The sequence below is a fragment of the Myotis lucifugus genome, unplaced genomic scaffold (genome assembly GCF_000147115.1).
Source record: "Myotis lucifugus unplaced genomic scaffold, Myoluc2.0 scaffold_50, whole genome shotgun sequence".
Lineage (NCBI taxonomy): Eukaryota > Metazoa > Chordata > Mammalia > Chiroptera > Vespertilionidae > Myotis > Myotis lucifugus.
Window position 1 is genome coordinate 4,784,767 of NW_005871098.1, and position 14,245 is coordinate 4,799,011.

The 14,245-nt window shown below is 37.5% G+C and overlaps 1 protein-coding gene across 1 annotated transcript in view; it reads left to right on the forward strand.

Moving 5' to 3' along the window:
* The first annotated feature begins 441 nt into the window (after positions 1-441).
* CPA3 (carboxypeptidase A3) overlaps positions 442-14,245 on the forward strand; it is a 26,433-nt gene continuing 12,629 nt past the window's right edge. Inside the window, exons 1-6 of the mRNA XM_006088642.3 lie at positions 442-560; positions 657-732; positions 4,180-4,301; positions 12,009-12,111; positions 12,221-12,322; positions 13,332-13,433. Coding sequence (XP_006088704.1) covers positions 493-560; positions 657-732; positions 4,180-4,301; positions 12,009-12,111; positions 12,221-12,322; positions 13,332-13,433 — 573 coding nt within the window. The 5' untranslated portion in view covers positions 442-492. The remainder of the gene's footprint in view (positions 561-656; positions 733-4,179; positions 4,302-12,008; positions 12,112-12,220; positions 12,323-13,331; positions 13,434-14,245) is intronic.

Consider the following 14,245-nt stretch of genomic DNA (forward strand, 5'->3'; position numbering starts at 1 on the left):
TTTTTTAATTTAAATGTTTTTAATTTAACAATTTACAATGTAGCTTCAAAAACATATTTTGTTATTAAGGGCCACCCCACAAGGTTCTGTGGCCAGATACACAAATTTGTCACAGGTTTCAAATGAAAATTTAACATAATACCTTCCCTCATTCCATTCAAACATTTGGTAGAGCAGTATTTTAGAGCAAAGAATTGGTTCAAATCCCAGCTCTTTGAACATAACAAGCTCTGTTACCTTGGGCAAGTTATTTGCTAAAAAAGGAATTTGCCTCCCATTCTGTCTGCAAAATGCGTATTCCCTATTGTAAAAGGAATATGAGTCACATGGCATTTACTGTTATGTCCCCACCCTACCTCTCAGTCCTCAACTAGAAAACACGGGGGAGGGGGGTTCCATCCACCAGAATCTTAAGAGGAAATCAGCTGCTTCTCCAGATAAGAGCTGAGACATAAAACTGGCAGAGGGCCTGGGAGCAGGCAAAGAAGAACCATGCGCCTCATCCTGCCTGTGGGTTTGATCACTACCGCCCTGGCCATTGCTCCTGTCCGCTTTGACAAGTAACTCTCACCACCCTGTGTTGTGGTCTCTGTGTGGGAAGAGGATTAAGGAATGCTCTTTGCAGTTCACATTTTTCATCTTTTGCTTTCGTGTAGGGAGAAGGTGTTCCGCGTGAAACCCCAGGATGAAAAACAAGCAAACATCCTAAAGGACTTGGCCAAAACCAACAAGGTAAAGCATTTAAAGAGATAGTTTATCTTTTCTTTCTGTTCTCTAAAAGTTGCTTCTTTTTTATGTTTAATGTCCAAAGACAAAGAAAGGTAAGGGGAAGTAGCAGGCTCTACTTGGATAATTCAGATAATTGCCAGTACTTCCTAGGTTTTATTTTTGTTTTTGATTTTCCCTAGACTATCACTTCCACTTTTCCTCCCAAAAGCCTTTTTCTAGTCAAAATTCCTCCCTGCTAGTGCTTTGCCCACTCTATTGTGCTCACTCCCACCCCAGTCTTCACCCGTGGCATCATTTCTGTTACAGTATTATTAACTGATAACAGTACTAAATCAAGATGTGACCCTTCCCTCTCCTATGTCCAAAAAGAAACAAAGTCAGACCAGTCTTTTAAAATATAACAGAATAACATAATCATTTTATCATCCATTCAGCTGCTCCTATACAAAGGCACATGTGCCAGCCACTTTGCAAAAATCATTTCAAATTCTCCAACAGATTTTCTGTGTCTGTGTCATAATCTAACCCATTTAAAACACAAAAATTGAAGCTCAAGGGCAGAAAATTAAATAATCAAGATTACACACCAGATATAAACCCTGAACCAAATCTGGGATTTATTCTAGTTCCGAATACCTTATCTCCACTTCAAATCAATCAAAAGTTCCACCTACTCTTAATTCCCAAATGTTTTTCAAATCCACATTTTTCTCTCCATTCCCCTGCCACTGCCAAGTTTATGTTGGCTCTACCTCTTACTGTAACAATTTTAATAACCCCTTAGCTAGTATTCAGTCTTAGTCTTTTCTCCCACACAACCAGTCCACCTATACATTTGTCAATGGCAACCTAACTGCTCTCTCTAAAACTTGATGATTGCATTCCTCCAACTGAAGCTTTTTCATGAAAGGCAGCCAATTATGGAAAGAGTATGGTCTTCAAAGGTTCCAAACCCAACTATGTGGCCTTAGGCAAGTTACTTAACCTCTCTGGATCTCAATTTCCTTCTTCATCAAAGATTAAGTATGCTAACATTTGGGGAGCGCTCAGTAGTGGCCTGGCCATAATAAGCTCCAGAGTCCCTCAGAATCTGCCACCTCTGCAGTCTCCTGCTCCTCCACCATCTTTCTCTAAAAACTCCACGAACACCAAAGACTCACCCACTTTGGCCCTGCACACCTTTGTACAGGAGGAATGCTTCCTTCTGTACTTGGCTAACTCTTATTCTTCAAGACCCAGCTCAGGCAGAGTCTCCTGCAGGAAGTCTTTTTGGTCCACCAACTCTCATGTCCAGCTTGCATTGCTTCCTGTGCTCTGGGAGTACTTGTGCTTTTCCCTGGCATTGCTCAGCATGTTGGAAATGCATATGTCTCTCACAATGAACTTCTTGCTTATCTTAAGTCCTTTATTAGCCTCCAAAATAGTGACATCCAGTTCTGTGCCTGGTGCTTAATAAATGCTCATAAAAGTTCACTAGCCCTGAATGCCTATTCCGCATTACCCTGTTAGGACAGAGAAACTGCTGTATGGTTAGATAGCCCTGCCTAATTCACCTTTAAACCACTACTTCTCTCCTATGTCCAATTCATCCGTAGCTTTTTGATCAAAACAAACCAATAAATATTAGTTAGTTCATAGCAGCCTCATAATCATTAACTGAGTTACAGTGGCAGAAATGGCCAGGTAGACTTAGATGTGCCCACAAGCCTGTTGTGATGAGTGGAAATTGGGCATTTCCTTCACATTTCTCATATTTTGTATTTGAGTATGATTTTAAAGAACAGCAAGAACTGGAATCTTCTCAAATTTATCTTAATCTGAATGCTATCCTTCCAGTCACCAAATTTCTGAAATTCTCAGCCAGAGGAATTAACAATTGATAAATGCCTTCATGTCCCAGTTCTCAGAGCCATTTCACAATCTGCACAACATCTCATGGATCCCTGTTAGCCTCATTTTCAGGGAAGCAAACTGAAACTCAAAGAGTTATGGTGATTTGCCTAAGGACATACTGCTAGAAAAATGACAGGCTAAACATTATGCCTTCTGTTGGACACAAACATTCCAAGGATTCCAGAATTTACAGGGACATTTGGTTTTAAGGCTTGAATTGGGAAGGAGAATAGGGAACCATATATTTAATTTATATTCCCAATTAGAGACAGATGCTCTGGCTAAATCAATTATAAAACAATCCAAACCAACCCCAAGATGGTGGAACCAAACAAATTAACCAAAAGTTGTTAATTCTTTTTCATTTATAGATAACACTACAGGCCCGGTGCACAAAAATGTGTGCACTCGGGGAGGTCCCTCAGCCCAGCCTGTGCCCTCTCGCAGTCTGGGACACCTTGGAGGATGTCCATGTGCTGGCTTAGGCCCGCTTCCTGGGGGATTGGGCCTAAGCTGGCAGTCAGACATCCCTCTGGCAGCCCGGGAGCCCTCGGGGAATGTCTACTTGCCAGCAGGGAGCAGGCCTAAGCTGCAGTCAGACATCCTTAGCGCTGCTGAGGAGGCGGGAGAGGCTCCCACCACCACCGCTGTACTGGCAGCCATCAGCCTGGCTTGTGGCTGAGCAGAGTTCCCCTGTGGGAGTGCACTGACCACCAAGGGGCAGCTCCTGCATTGAGCGTGTGTCATAGTGACCAGTCATTCCCAGTCTTTCTGCTGTTAGGGTCAATTTGCATATTACCCTTTTATTATATAAAATAGAGGCCTGGTGCATGGGTGGGGGCCAGCTGGTTTGCCCTGAAGGGTGTCCCGGATCAGGGTGGGAGTCCCACTGGGGTGCCTGGCCAGCCTGGGTGAGGGACTGAGGGCCATTTTCAGGCTGGCCAAACCCCCTTCAGGGAGAGGGGTCCCGCTGGGGTGCCTGGCCAGCCTGGATGAGGGGCTGATGGCTGTTTGCAGGCTGGTCCACGGCCCCCAGCCACTCAAGCTCCCAGCGAGGCTGGCTGGAAGCAGGTATCTGGGATTTATTTATCTTCTATAATTGAAACTTTGTTGCCTTTAGCGGAGGCCACAGCCGGCCAGGGCAGGCGGGAAGCTTGGCTTCCTCCATTGCTGGGGCAACCAAGCCTCCTGCTTTCTCCAGCTCAGTGGCTGCCGGCCGCCATCTTGGTTGGGTTAATTTGCATATAGTCACTTTGATTGGCTGGTGGGCGTGGCTTGGGGCATAGTGGCAGTGCAGTCAATTTACATGTTTCTCTTTTATTAGATTAGATATCCTGCAAGAGTGACTGGCACAAATGGTTTCTTTCCCACTTTATAATATTCAACAGATCTTAAATATATTTGCAAAAATCTCATAAGCTTATTAAGAGTAGGGTCCATACCTTAGTCACATTGAACCCACATTCCTTCATGGTGTATGACACATAGTCATTTATTAATAAATCTATTTTTTGAGCAAACAAACAATTGAAACTAACATTGAACTCCTCTCCACAGCTTGACTTCTGGTATCCAGATGCCACCCACGTGGCTGTTAACATGAGGGTGGATTTCCGAGTTAGTGAAAAGGAATCCCAGTCCATCCAGTTTGTCTTGGATCAAAATAAAATGCACTATGAGTAAGTCCTATTATTCCATATTCAAATGTGTTAGATATTCAAAGTTTGGGGAGTCTTGAAATTGAAAGGGAAGTTCTATTTTTTAATTGGGGGCGGGGGGGAGAAAGCTGTATCTACCACATAAAACTTGCAATTACTTCCAAACAGACTATTGAGGCCTGACAATAGAGGTGATGAAATCAAACTTGGCCAATCAACTTCCATCTTATGTTTGTTCTGATCTGCAAGAATGACAATTATCTACCTCTGCCATCTCTAAAAACCAACCCCTAGTGAGGACAGAGTGCATGTGAGCAGGCATAGATGGTTTAGCCACATTCATCACCCCAACAGGAAATCGCCCAGAGCTCAGATGCTACTGGTGACCACCCGCACCACATTTTTGTATTTGAATTCTCCTGATACATAAAAAAGACCCAAATTATAGTGTTCATCTTTAAGTCAGAGATGAGAGAATGTAAAATACATAGTAAATAAGTAATTTTTATGAAAGAAATTCTTTCTCAGGCAAAGCAAAAGCAAGCAATAGAATAAGATAAATCCAAGAGGAGAGGATTTTCAAATGGCCAAAGATGCCAAAATGAGTCATTGTGGTCCCGGCCATGGGCCCTGGGTCAGTGAACAAAAAGGGAGCCCAGCACTGAATATTACAAATCAACACAATATAGGAAGCAAAATGTGTTATTATACTTTCAAACATTTAGTGATTTAAAGTACTAAAGGGTCCCATCTTAACTCCCTCAGCCCTAATCAGCCCTGGAGTCCCCTCACCACTAAAAACACTGCTAAACACTAGTCCTTTCTCTACGACCTGCCATTTCATGCCCCTGCTACCTAACTTAGTACTGTTACTCAAGAGGCCTCTTCCAGATGAGACAAAGATCCCATCATCCACTGCAGAGCATTTCCTGCTGTCATCACAACTTGGTTGCATTATGATATTGCTACAATATCCTCAATAAATATAAACTCTATTGAAATTAAGGAAAGACATGTAAGACAAGTTGAAAAACATTCTTGTTCTTGGCTTGATGGCTTAAAAAAGTAGCAGGCTGTTATTAATCTCTGTCTTTGTTTTTGCTGTTGTTTCCAGAGGGATATGAAACAATTGAAGTTAATAAATGGGGAGAACATATTCAAAGTTAATTTATACCAAAGTTGATTTAATTATTTTTAAGTAATATATCAACATGTGCTTTTCTATGTTTTTATAAATTGCACCATTAAATTAGAATAGATACTTGATAAATATACGTCCAAGTTATCAGGAATCAGTAGTGCATTATGAATTTTCTGCTTATGCTAAGGTTCAGATGACATCTGGATACTTTCATCTAAAAGACAATGTCTTTCCACCTATATAACTATTGGTGACTGTCTCTTGATTCACTTCATGGCCAGATCCTCATAATAGTGTGTTTTTCAATTTGTCTTATGCCAAGATACATCCTTGCTATCCACATCAAGAACCAAAGTGTTAAAATACCTATAAAATTTAGTTTTATCTAATTAGGACATCATTTCTAGAAATTAGTCCAAATTAACAAGGGTTGTAGGAAAGCCACATAATTAGATAGTTACCTTACTCAGAAATATAAATATGTAAAGTGATCCGTGCAGACAAGAACTATTTAAAATCTTGTCTCCAAATAACAATTATATAGATAATTTTATTTGCACATTAATTATATGTGTTACTTGGTGTCAGTCAGTAAGCGAAGAAAGTTCTAAGAACAGAAACATCTGATTAGACCCAGGCACCAGTCTGAATAAAACCACATTATGAGACTGGTTTGACACAATGATTTACCTGGATAACCTTCATTAAACAGTGCAACAACAACAAATAATATGTATATACTAACAAACCTGAACAGACTGGTGGAAAAATATCTAAAGGAAAGTACATTCATTCAACTAAGCTTAAAGGGGCACATACCATATTTGGATTCAGCAGTTAAAAACCCTTGTGTTTTTACTATATTTTTAATATTTTAGATGTTTTTATTTTAGAGTCATTTTAGATCTTTTCTTTTATCAAAAGTTAAAAGTAGGACATCTGTAATACTTTCAAAAATAAAAATACATTTTTTAAAAAGTTAAAATTAGATGACAGTTGTTAATAAAAGGTAATTCAGAAAAATACTATTAATATAATAGTAAAAATAAAATGATACAATTAAGTAAAATCTTACTAAGATCCATTTAAGATTGTGTGGGAATTGCAAAAGAGATCTATATCAAACTGACACAGCAGTCAACACTTGACATTGATGTCTAATTATCTAATAATGTTCAGTCATACACAAATTCATATTCCAAATATATACATGGTCCTATAAAATTAATATTTTAATACAATAAGTCATTCTAATGTCTCATCCCATTCATTTTCCTTCTGCTCTACCTTTTTATATATTATTTGCCCAAGAGTAAAACAAGTATGTTGATACCTGCTCTAAATGTTGACGAGATGTTGGTCATAGTAGAAAGCAGCAGAGTGTGGTCCAGTCCCATTTACACCAGGCATTAGGTATTTAACATGAACAATTTACTTAACTTCTCTCCACCTCACTTTCTTCATCTTTAAAATGGCGTGTTGTAGAGCTTTCATGAAAATTTACTGAGATGATAAAATCGCTCTTTGCCTGGTTCCTTTACTTCTATTAAATCAAGTAGAGGAAGGACCACTTATATGTGTTTACACAATTATGAGCACATGCACACACACATGCACACACACATGAACTATGTTTTCTCCTATACATACATACCTATGATAAAGTTTGGTTTACAAGTTAAGTACCTTAAGAGATGAACAATAACTAATAATAAAATATAATAGTTATAACAATATGCTATAAATAAAAGTTATGTAAATGTGGTCTTTCTCTCAAAATATCTTATTGTTATATATTCACCCTTCTTGTGACATGAAATGATATCATGCCTATGTAATAAGATGAAGTAAGGTACTTAGAATTGCATGCAATTTAAAATATGAATTGTTTATTTCTGGAATTTTCCATTTAATATTTTTGGACCATAGTTGACCACAGGTAACTGAAACCTTGGAGAACAAAACTGTGGGTAAGGAGGAGACTTCTGTACACCAGCCCACAGTTCTCCATCATTGCTTCTCTGTTCCTCTCTAAAAACAGCAGAAGGAGGGTGCCTTGACATGGTCAAGATAGGATTCATCCTGCCTCTTCTCTAAATTTCTTCTCTATTCCCTAATATTTAGACACATGTTTCCAGGAGTGCTGGCCACTGGGCAAACTTTGCACAGCCTCAGTGGACTAAGCAAACTACAGGTTCAATGGCACTCTCCGGGGATTTATTTTACTCCTTATAATGGAGGTGTTGTTGTATAATGGTTCACAACTAGAGGTCAGATCTCTAGGTTCTAATCCCACTTCTATATTTTACCAATTGTGAGGACTTTGGAAATCTACCTAACTTGTATAAAAATGGCGATGATAATGGTACCCTGTTAATAGTGCTGAAGTAAAGATTAAAAGATTAAATGTAAATGCCATACTGAGCAGAGTGCCTGGCACATAAGTAAGACTGGATAAACATTAGCCATTCATAGCATTAAATCCTCAGTGATAATTATTTATCTTTTCACCTACATTTAGAAATATCTTTAACAAATTAAGCAATTATTGGAGTTCAAAAATAATATTTGAGAGAAAGTAATTTGGTTTCATTTGTCTTAGCCTGGCTGCTGATTATTGGAAGGGCTCATGAAAATAATGTCTGGCCCTAGTTCTTAATTTTCAGCCTTGGGCTTAAATTACAGTCCTAATATCAACAGTCTGGCATTGTTTGGTGTCCTCATGGTGCTACCTTTGTGGAAAGGTCATATTTTAGCTCACACTATTTTGTTACTGTTATAACAGAGCTAAATTGACAAGTGTAAGTCTAAAACTATTCTTAGATACAAGCTTCCTGTGATTAATTAATACTGATTTATGTTACAAATCAACCTTTGGGAACATAAAATTTCTCTTTGGCCTGGTTCCTCAACTTCTATTAATTCAGGTAGAGTAAAAGCCACATCACCTCTTTAGAGCTTAAAATAATTAATTATGTCTGTAATGACCACCCAAAATATAATTTCCAACCTTCTCAGGCTTTGTGTGAGTTTTAGTGCAGCATGACCCACCTGATTCTGAAATTGTCACAATTTTTTTCTCAGAAATCCCAGGTTCATCATAAGTCAAAAGCCAAGCAAACAGTGAATTACATATAATGTGCATAACAATGTGCTTGTCAGTGCTGTTAGTAGGAATCAATATTCATGAGCAGAATTTAGACTCATGTGCTAAATAAACTCTAACTAGGAGTATACCTCATTTATGTTCTTCCTCCTAACTCAGGTCAGTCAGTCAATCAGCATGAAGAAACTGAAAAGTAGATTGGGTGCTGCAGTGTCACAGTTCATTATCATGAGAAATTGAAGAAATCAGAGTCAAACAAGTACATACCATCAAAGCCTAGTTTAAAGACATGTTAAAACTGTGAAGTGGTTGTCAGTTTTGTGACTCATCTTCACTATTATACTGAAGTTCTCTGGATGCCCATGACATGCCAAATACATCTCATATTTCACTTAATTTCATCTTCACCACAATCCTGCCTGGTATGTTTGGTACCATTGTAAAAGTAAGTAATCAGAGAGATAATTAACCTGCCCAAGATCATAATAAATATTAAGTAGCTAAACTGGGATTGAACACAAGAATGTCTGATCACAGAGCCTCTTCATATTAGATTCCTTCTTCCTTACTTGATAGAATTTATGGAAGTGAAAGAGTACACAATACTGTGCTAAATGACTAGGATAAATGTTTAAAAATAGACAGCATCCTCCTACATAGGACTCATTGCTAATAGGAGAAAAATACATATGTGTTTCATCAACAAAAGCAGAGTAATGCTTTTTTTAATATATATTTTTATTGATTTCTGGGAGACGGAGAGAGAGAGAGATAGAAACATCAATGATGAGAAAGAATCATTGATCGGCTGCCTCCTGCACACCCCACATTGGGAATCAAGCCTGCAACCCAGGCATGAGCCCTGACCAGGAATCAAACCATGACCTCCTGGTTCACAGGTCAACGCTCAACCATTGAGCCACGCCTGCCGGGCAAGTAATGCTTTTTTATATGAAATGAGAAATGAGATAATACAAATAAATAAATTGTTCAGGTAAGTACGACTTCATAAAATCCTTTATTTTAAATATTTTACAGAAATATTTCCATTATAAGCCACTCTACCCTACAAAATTGAGTATATTAAATATAGTTTACTTTTGGTTGAGAGATTATCATTATTAACACAAATTTTTATACTGTGATATAAGAGTGATATTTTCAAGGGCTAAGTTCCCAAAATATGTTGGGTAATTTGGACTTACATCTGACCCCTATATTTTCTAAGTTTTCTAAGTCTTCTGTCTATGTAATTTTACTTTATTTTGTTTACTATCAGCTCTCACCTACTGATGATATACTTGCTTCCTGCAAGTCATTTTCCCTATGTCCAATGTATTCCTCCTGGTTAAACAAGCTTTTTACAACTAAAATAAGATGAACATTTTGTGAAGGTGCTTGTAAATCTCCTGTGGCTGCAATGTAATATTTAACATGTTATGAAATCTAATAATGAATTTTAATTGCAACCATACATCAATGGACAATAATAATTTGGCTATATAGATACTGCCACATTAATCTCAAAATTGAAATCAATATTATATATACTTAAATATTATATATAGTTAAAGACAGATTTCTTGTTAAAACCAGAAACAAAAAATGGAACACCTTCTTTCACCATTATTATTTCCCTTGTTCAGAGAGCTTAGCCAATGCAATAAAGCAAGAAAAATAAATAAATAGATATTGGAAAAAAGGAGAAAGTATAATTTTTTGCAGAATAACTACACAGAAACCCTGAAGATATAACTAAAATTTATCAAAAGTAAAAGGATAGTTTTTAAATTAATACAATGGCTAATAGATAAGTAAAAGCAAAGCAATATGTTTTTTTAATAAATAATAATCAGTTCCTACATTTAGTGGGAAAAGAGTCACTCACAAGACTAATAAAAATATATGAATAAACAAAAAAAATACAAAATTTCACTGAAAAATAAAAAAGCTATATTATGCTTCATTATTCATTACTAGAGGCCTGATGCATGAAACTTGTGCAAGGGTAAGCCTTTGCAGCCCCAGCTGCCTCACAGCCCCGGTTGCCTTGGCTGCCTCTCAGCCCTCACATTCCCGGCCACCTCAGCCCTCACAGCCCCAGCTTCGTCCAGACAGTTGTCCTGTTGTTCAGCCATTCAGTCAATTTGCATATTATGTTTTTATTATTATAGACTAGTGGCCTGGTGCACAAAATTCGTGCATGGGTGGGGCGGTGTCCCTCAGCCCGGCCTGCACCCTCTCCAATCTGGGACCCCTTGGAGGATGGTTTAGGCCCACAGGGATCGGGCCTAAACCGGCAGTCAGACATCCCTCTCGCAATCCGGGACCAAATTCCCAACTCCACCACACACAAATTATATTTAAACTTTCTGAATAACAGTGTTCCCCATCTATAAAATGGTGGTAAAATAAATAACATAGAATAAAATAATGTGTGTAAAGCAGTACCTGGACCATACTAAATAAATGGATATCCAGGTGAAAATGTTAGGTAGGCAGTTGGATGTGCAAGTCATAGGACAGGTAGGGGAAGAATTTAGGGAGAGGTAGGTTCAGGGGGAAACCCAGAACTGGAGTTACAACTATAGATGACCTTTAGGTTGCCATTAAAGCCTTATGATTCAATGAGGTGATAAGTGGATATAAGTCAGGATTATATAAAATAGACAAGAGAATAGAGACATTAACCTTCTGGTCCTCAACACTAACCTTCCAGTGATTCTTCCTGCATCTTTTTTCACGTTCTCCAAACCAGCCTTGTCATTTTATAGCTCTGTAACCACAGGCAAGTTATTTAAACACTTTATGCTTCAGCTTTCTCATCTGTAAAATGAGGATGATAATCTCAATGTGGAAATTAAATAAGTTAATGTATGAAAGTTGCTTAAAACAATGACTGGCACATAGTAAGAGCTAAGTAAATCCTTATTATTATGGTTATGCAACTTTCTCAGGACAGTCAGTAGATTTTTGCATAAGAATACCCACGTTTGTCTGTGTTGTATGTTATGAATGTGTGTGCTTTGAAGAAAGATTGTGAGTGACTATAGAGTGGCACTGACCAATAGCAGTATAATGCAAGCCACCTGCATGCTTTTAAATATTCTAGTAACCACATTAAAAAACCAATATTGACAAAATATTTTATTTAATCTAGCATATGCACAATAGTATTTCAACATGTAATGAATATAACGTATTAGTGAGCTATATCACATGTACAGCAATATCTATGTTTGGACAAGCACATTTTAAGTGTTCTATAGTCATGTGTGGCTATAGACTATTATATTGGACAGCACAGCTGTAGATAAATGGAAAGATCTGAAGCCAGACACATGACATGTCTAAAGGCTATGGTAAGAGAATAATCTGATCTAAGATAAAGAAAAGGGAAGAGAAAATTTCTGCAAATTAAAGATAACTGTGTTTTTCTTTCCCTAGTAAATGTGCATTTTATCATTCCTCTGTCAAACAGAATCTTGATTCATGACCTACAAGAAGCAATTGAGAAGCAGTTTGATGTTAAAGAAGATATCCCAGGCAGGCACAGCTATGCAAAATACAATGCCTGGGACAAGGTACAGTAAAATGCCTGTGCTTCCAAAAAGAAAAAAAGAGTTATCCTCAACATTTGTTGTCACTTATTTTTCTTTTATTCTAATTCCTCAAATTGCTTTTGTTCTTAAGATTGTTGCTTGGACTGAAAAAATGGTGCATAAGCATCCTGACATGGTCTCTCGTATTAAAATTGGAACTACTGTTGAAGATAATCCACTGTATGTTCTCAAGGTAAAAATAACTCAGGAACTACTGATTCTTATTATTGTTGAAAACATGAATTTTAAAGTTACTTTTTGCCACATATAGCTAATTTTGATACAATAAAAAGTTATTTTTTAAGAACATTTAAGCTCTAGACATTTTAGAATAGAAGTAACAGTTGGTTTCAGGTGGAACCAAAAAAGTTCCTGATTAAACCATTTGTCAGATACAGTGGATAAATGCAGACAAACATCTTACTTATCCTGTATCTTTATTATAAGAGTTTATGATGTCTCTGGTGTATAAAACAGTTTTCCATCCCATTAAAATTCAGTGAAACTGTTACTAAAATATCATGAAGAAAAGATAAATTTAAGAATCATGGAATCATAGGACCCCAGAACAATGAGGCATTCCCACCCCATGTTGAAGGGGATTCCCTTCTATAACCGAGCTGATCATTACCAGTCAGCTGCTGCTGGATTTTGATGCATTCCCTTAATAACTGGGAAGCCCTTCCTGACCTTAAACTCCCATCCATCCATTCTCTCCAACCACACAAAACAAATCTAACCTCTCTTCAAAATGACAGCCCTTCAAACCTCCACTTCAAACACAATCACAAAATCTTGTCCACTCCAAGCAAAATATCCCCAGGTTATGAAGACAGAAAGACGAAAGAAAATGACAGAAACAGAAGCAATTTTATAATCTATGTCTCAGACCAAAGGATATTAGCAGTAAAATTAAAAAAAATACAATAGATTGTGATTTTTAAAAATAACCCTAAAAGCAACTCTGACACTAGGGAAAACTTTTGAAAAATACACTATAGAATAAATTATGAATTATGTATAGACATTTAAGGATAAATGCCATGGTCCTCCCTGAGAACAAAAGTGCTTACACAGGTACTCACTCAACGGGAAACAAGGGAAAGAATTGCTTTGAGAATGTGAACGAGCTATAGGACAATAAGAAATAAGAGATCAATCTGTGAATTCATGCAAAATATCTTGATTTTATTTTTAAATAGATTGGGAAAAAGGATGAAAGAAGAAAGGCTATTTTTATGGACTGTGGCATTCATGCACGAGAATGGATCTCCCCAGCATTCTGTCAGTGGTTCGTCTATCAGGTAAGTGAATGGAACACCCATACAACCTTCCCCTGATTATCAAGTCTCAGCACCTCACTGAGTGGCAACCTTCCAAATGAGTGCAGTTCCACTGAACTGGACAAGCTTATATTTGGTGCTGCCAGGAAATAAATGCTCTGATTTTACTCAGCATTGTTTTTATAAAAACAATTGGCACCTTCCTTCAGACTTCTTAAATTCCAGCTGACAGCTTAGAAAATGAAAAGAAAGTTCTTTTGTTACAAAATGAGAGCTTTTCTTATAGTTAGTATGGAAAATCTGAAACTATTTTAATATTACAATCCACAAACGTGGCCTTTCTTCAGTAAGCTCAAAGCACAGATCTTTAATTTCTGTTTAGGTGTTTCATTGGCCACACATGCACTTTGCATACTTAAATTCCCTTCCCAAGTTAAAAATGACTCACTTTTTTTAAGTATGTTATTCCTCTCACTCTATTTCTATTGTATTCTGACTACTACTACGTTTAACTTTCTCTTTCCACAGCTTATGTAAGCAATACATGACAGTGGCTTTCTGGGCATGGATAGTTTCACTGGGAATGAATCTGCAAGTAGAACTGATTTATCCCTGACCTGTTTTAGCTCTTCCGGCTGAGGGCCCAAGCTCCCCTTATGCAACCCATAAAGGAAATCAATCATAAGACTATCAGATATCTCCTGGCTCCAGTATAGCTGTACCCAGAGAGATTTTCCAAAAAGCATGACAGAGATTTTAGGTAGCTATAGAAAGTCCAGATACTTAGAGAAATTTCAGTCAGATGTGAGGAAAAAGTTGGTCAATTTCTAAAC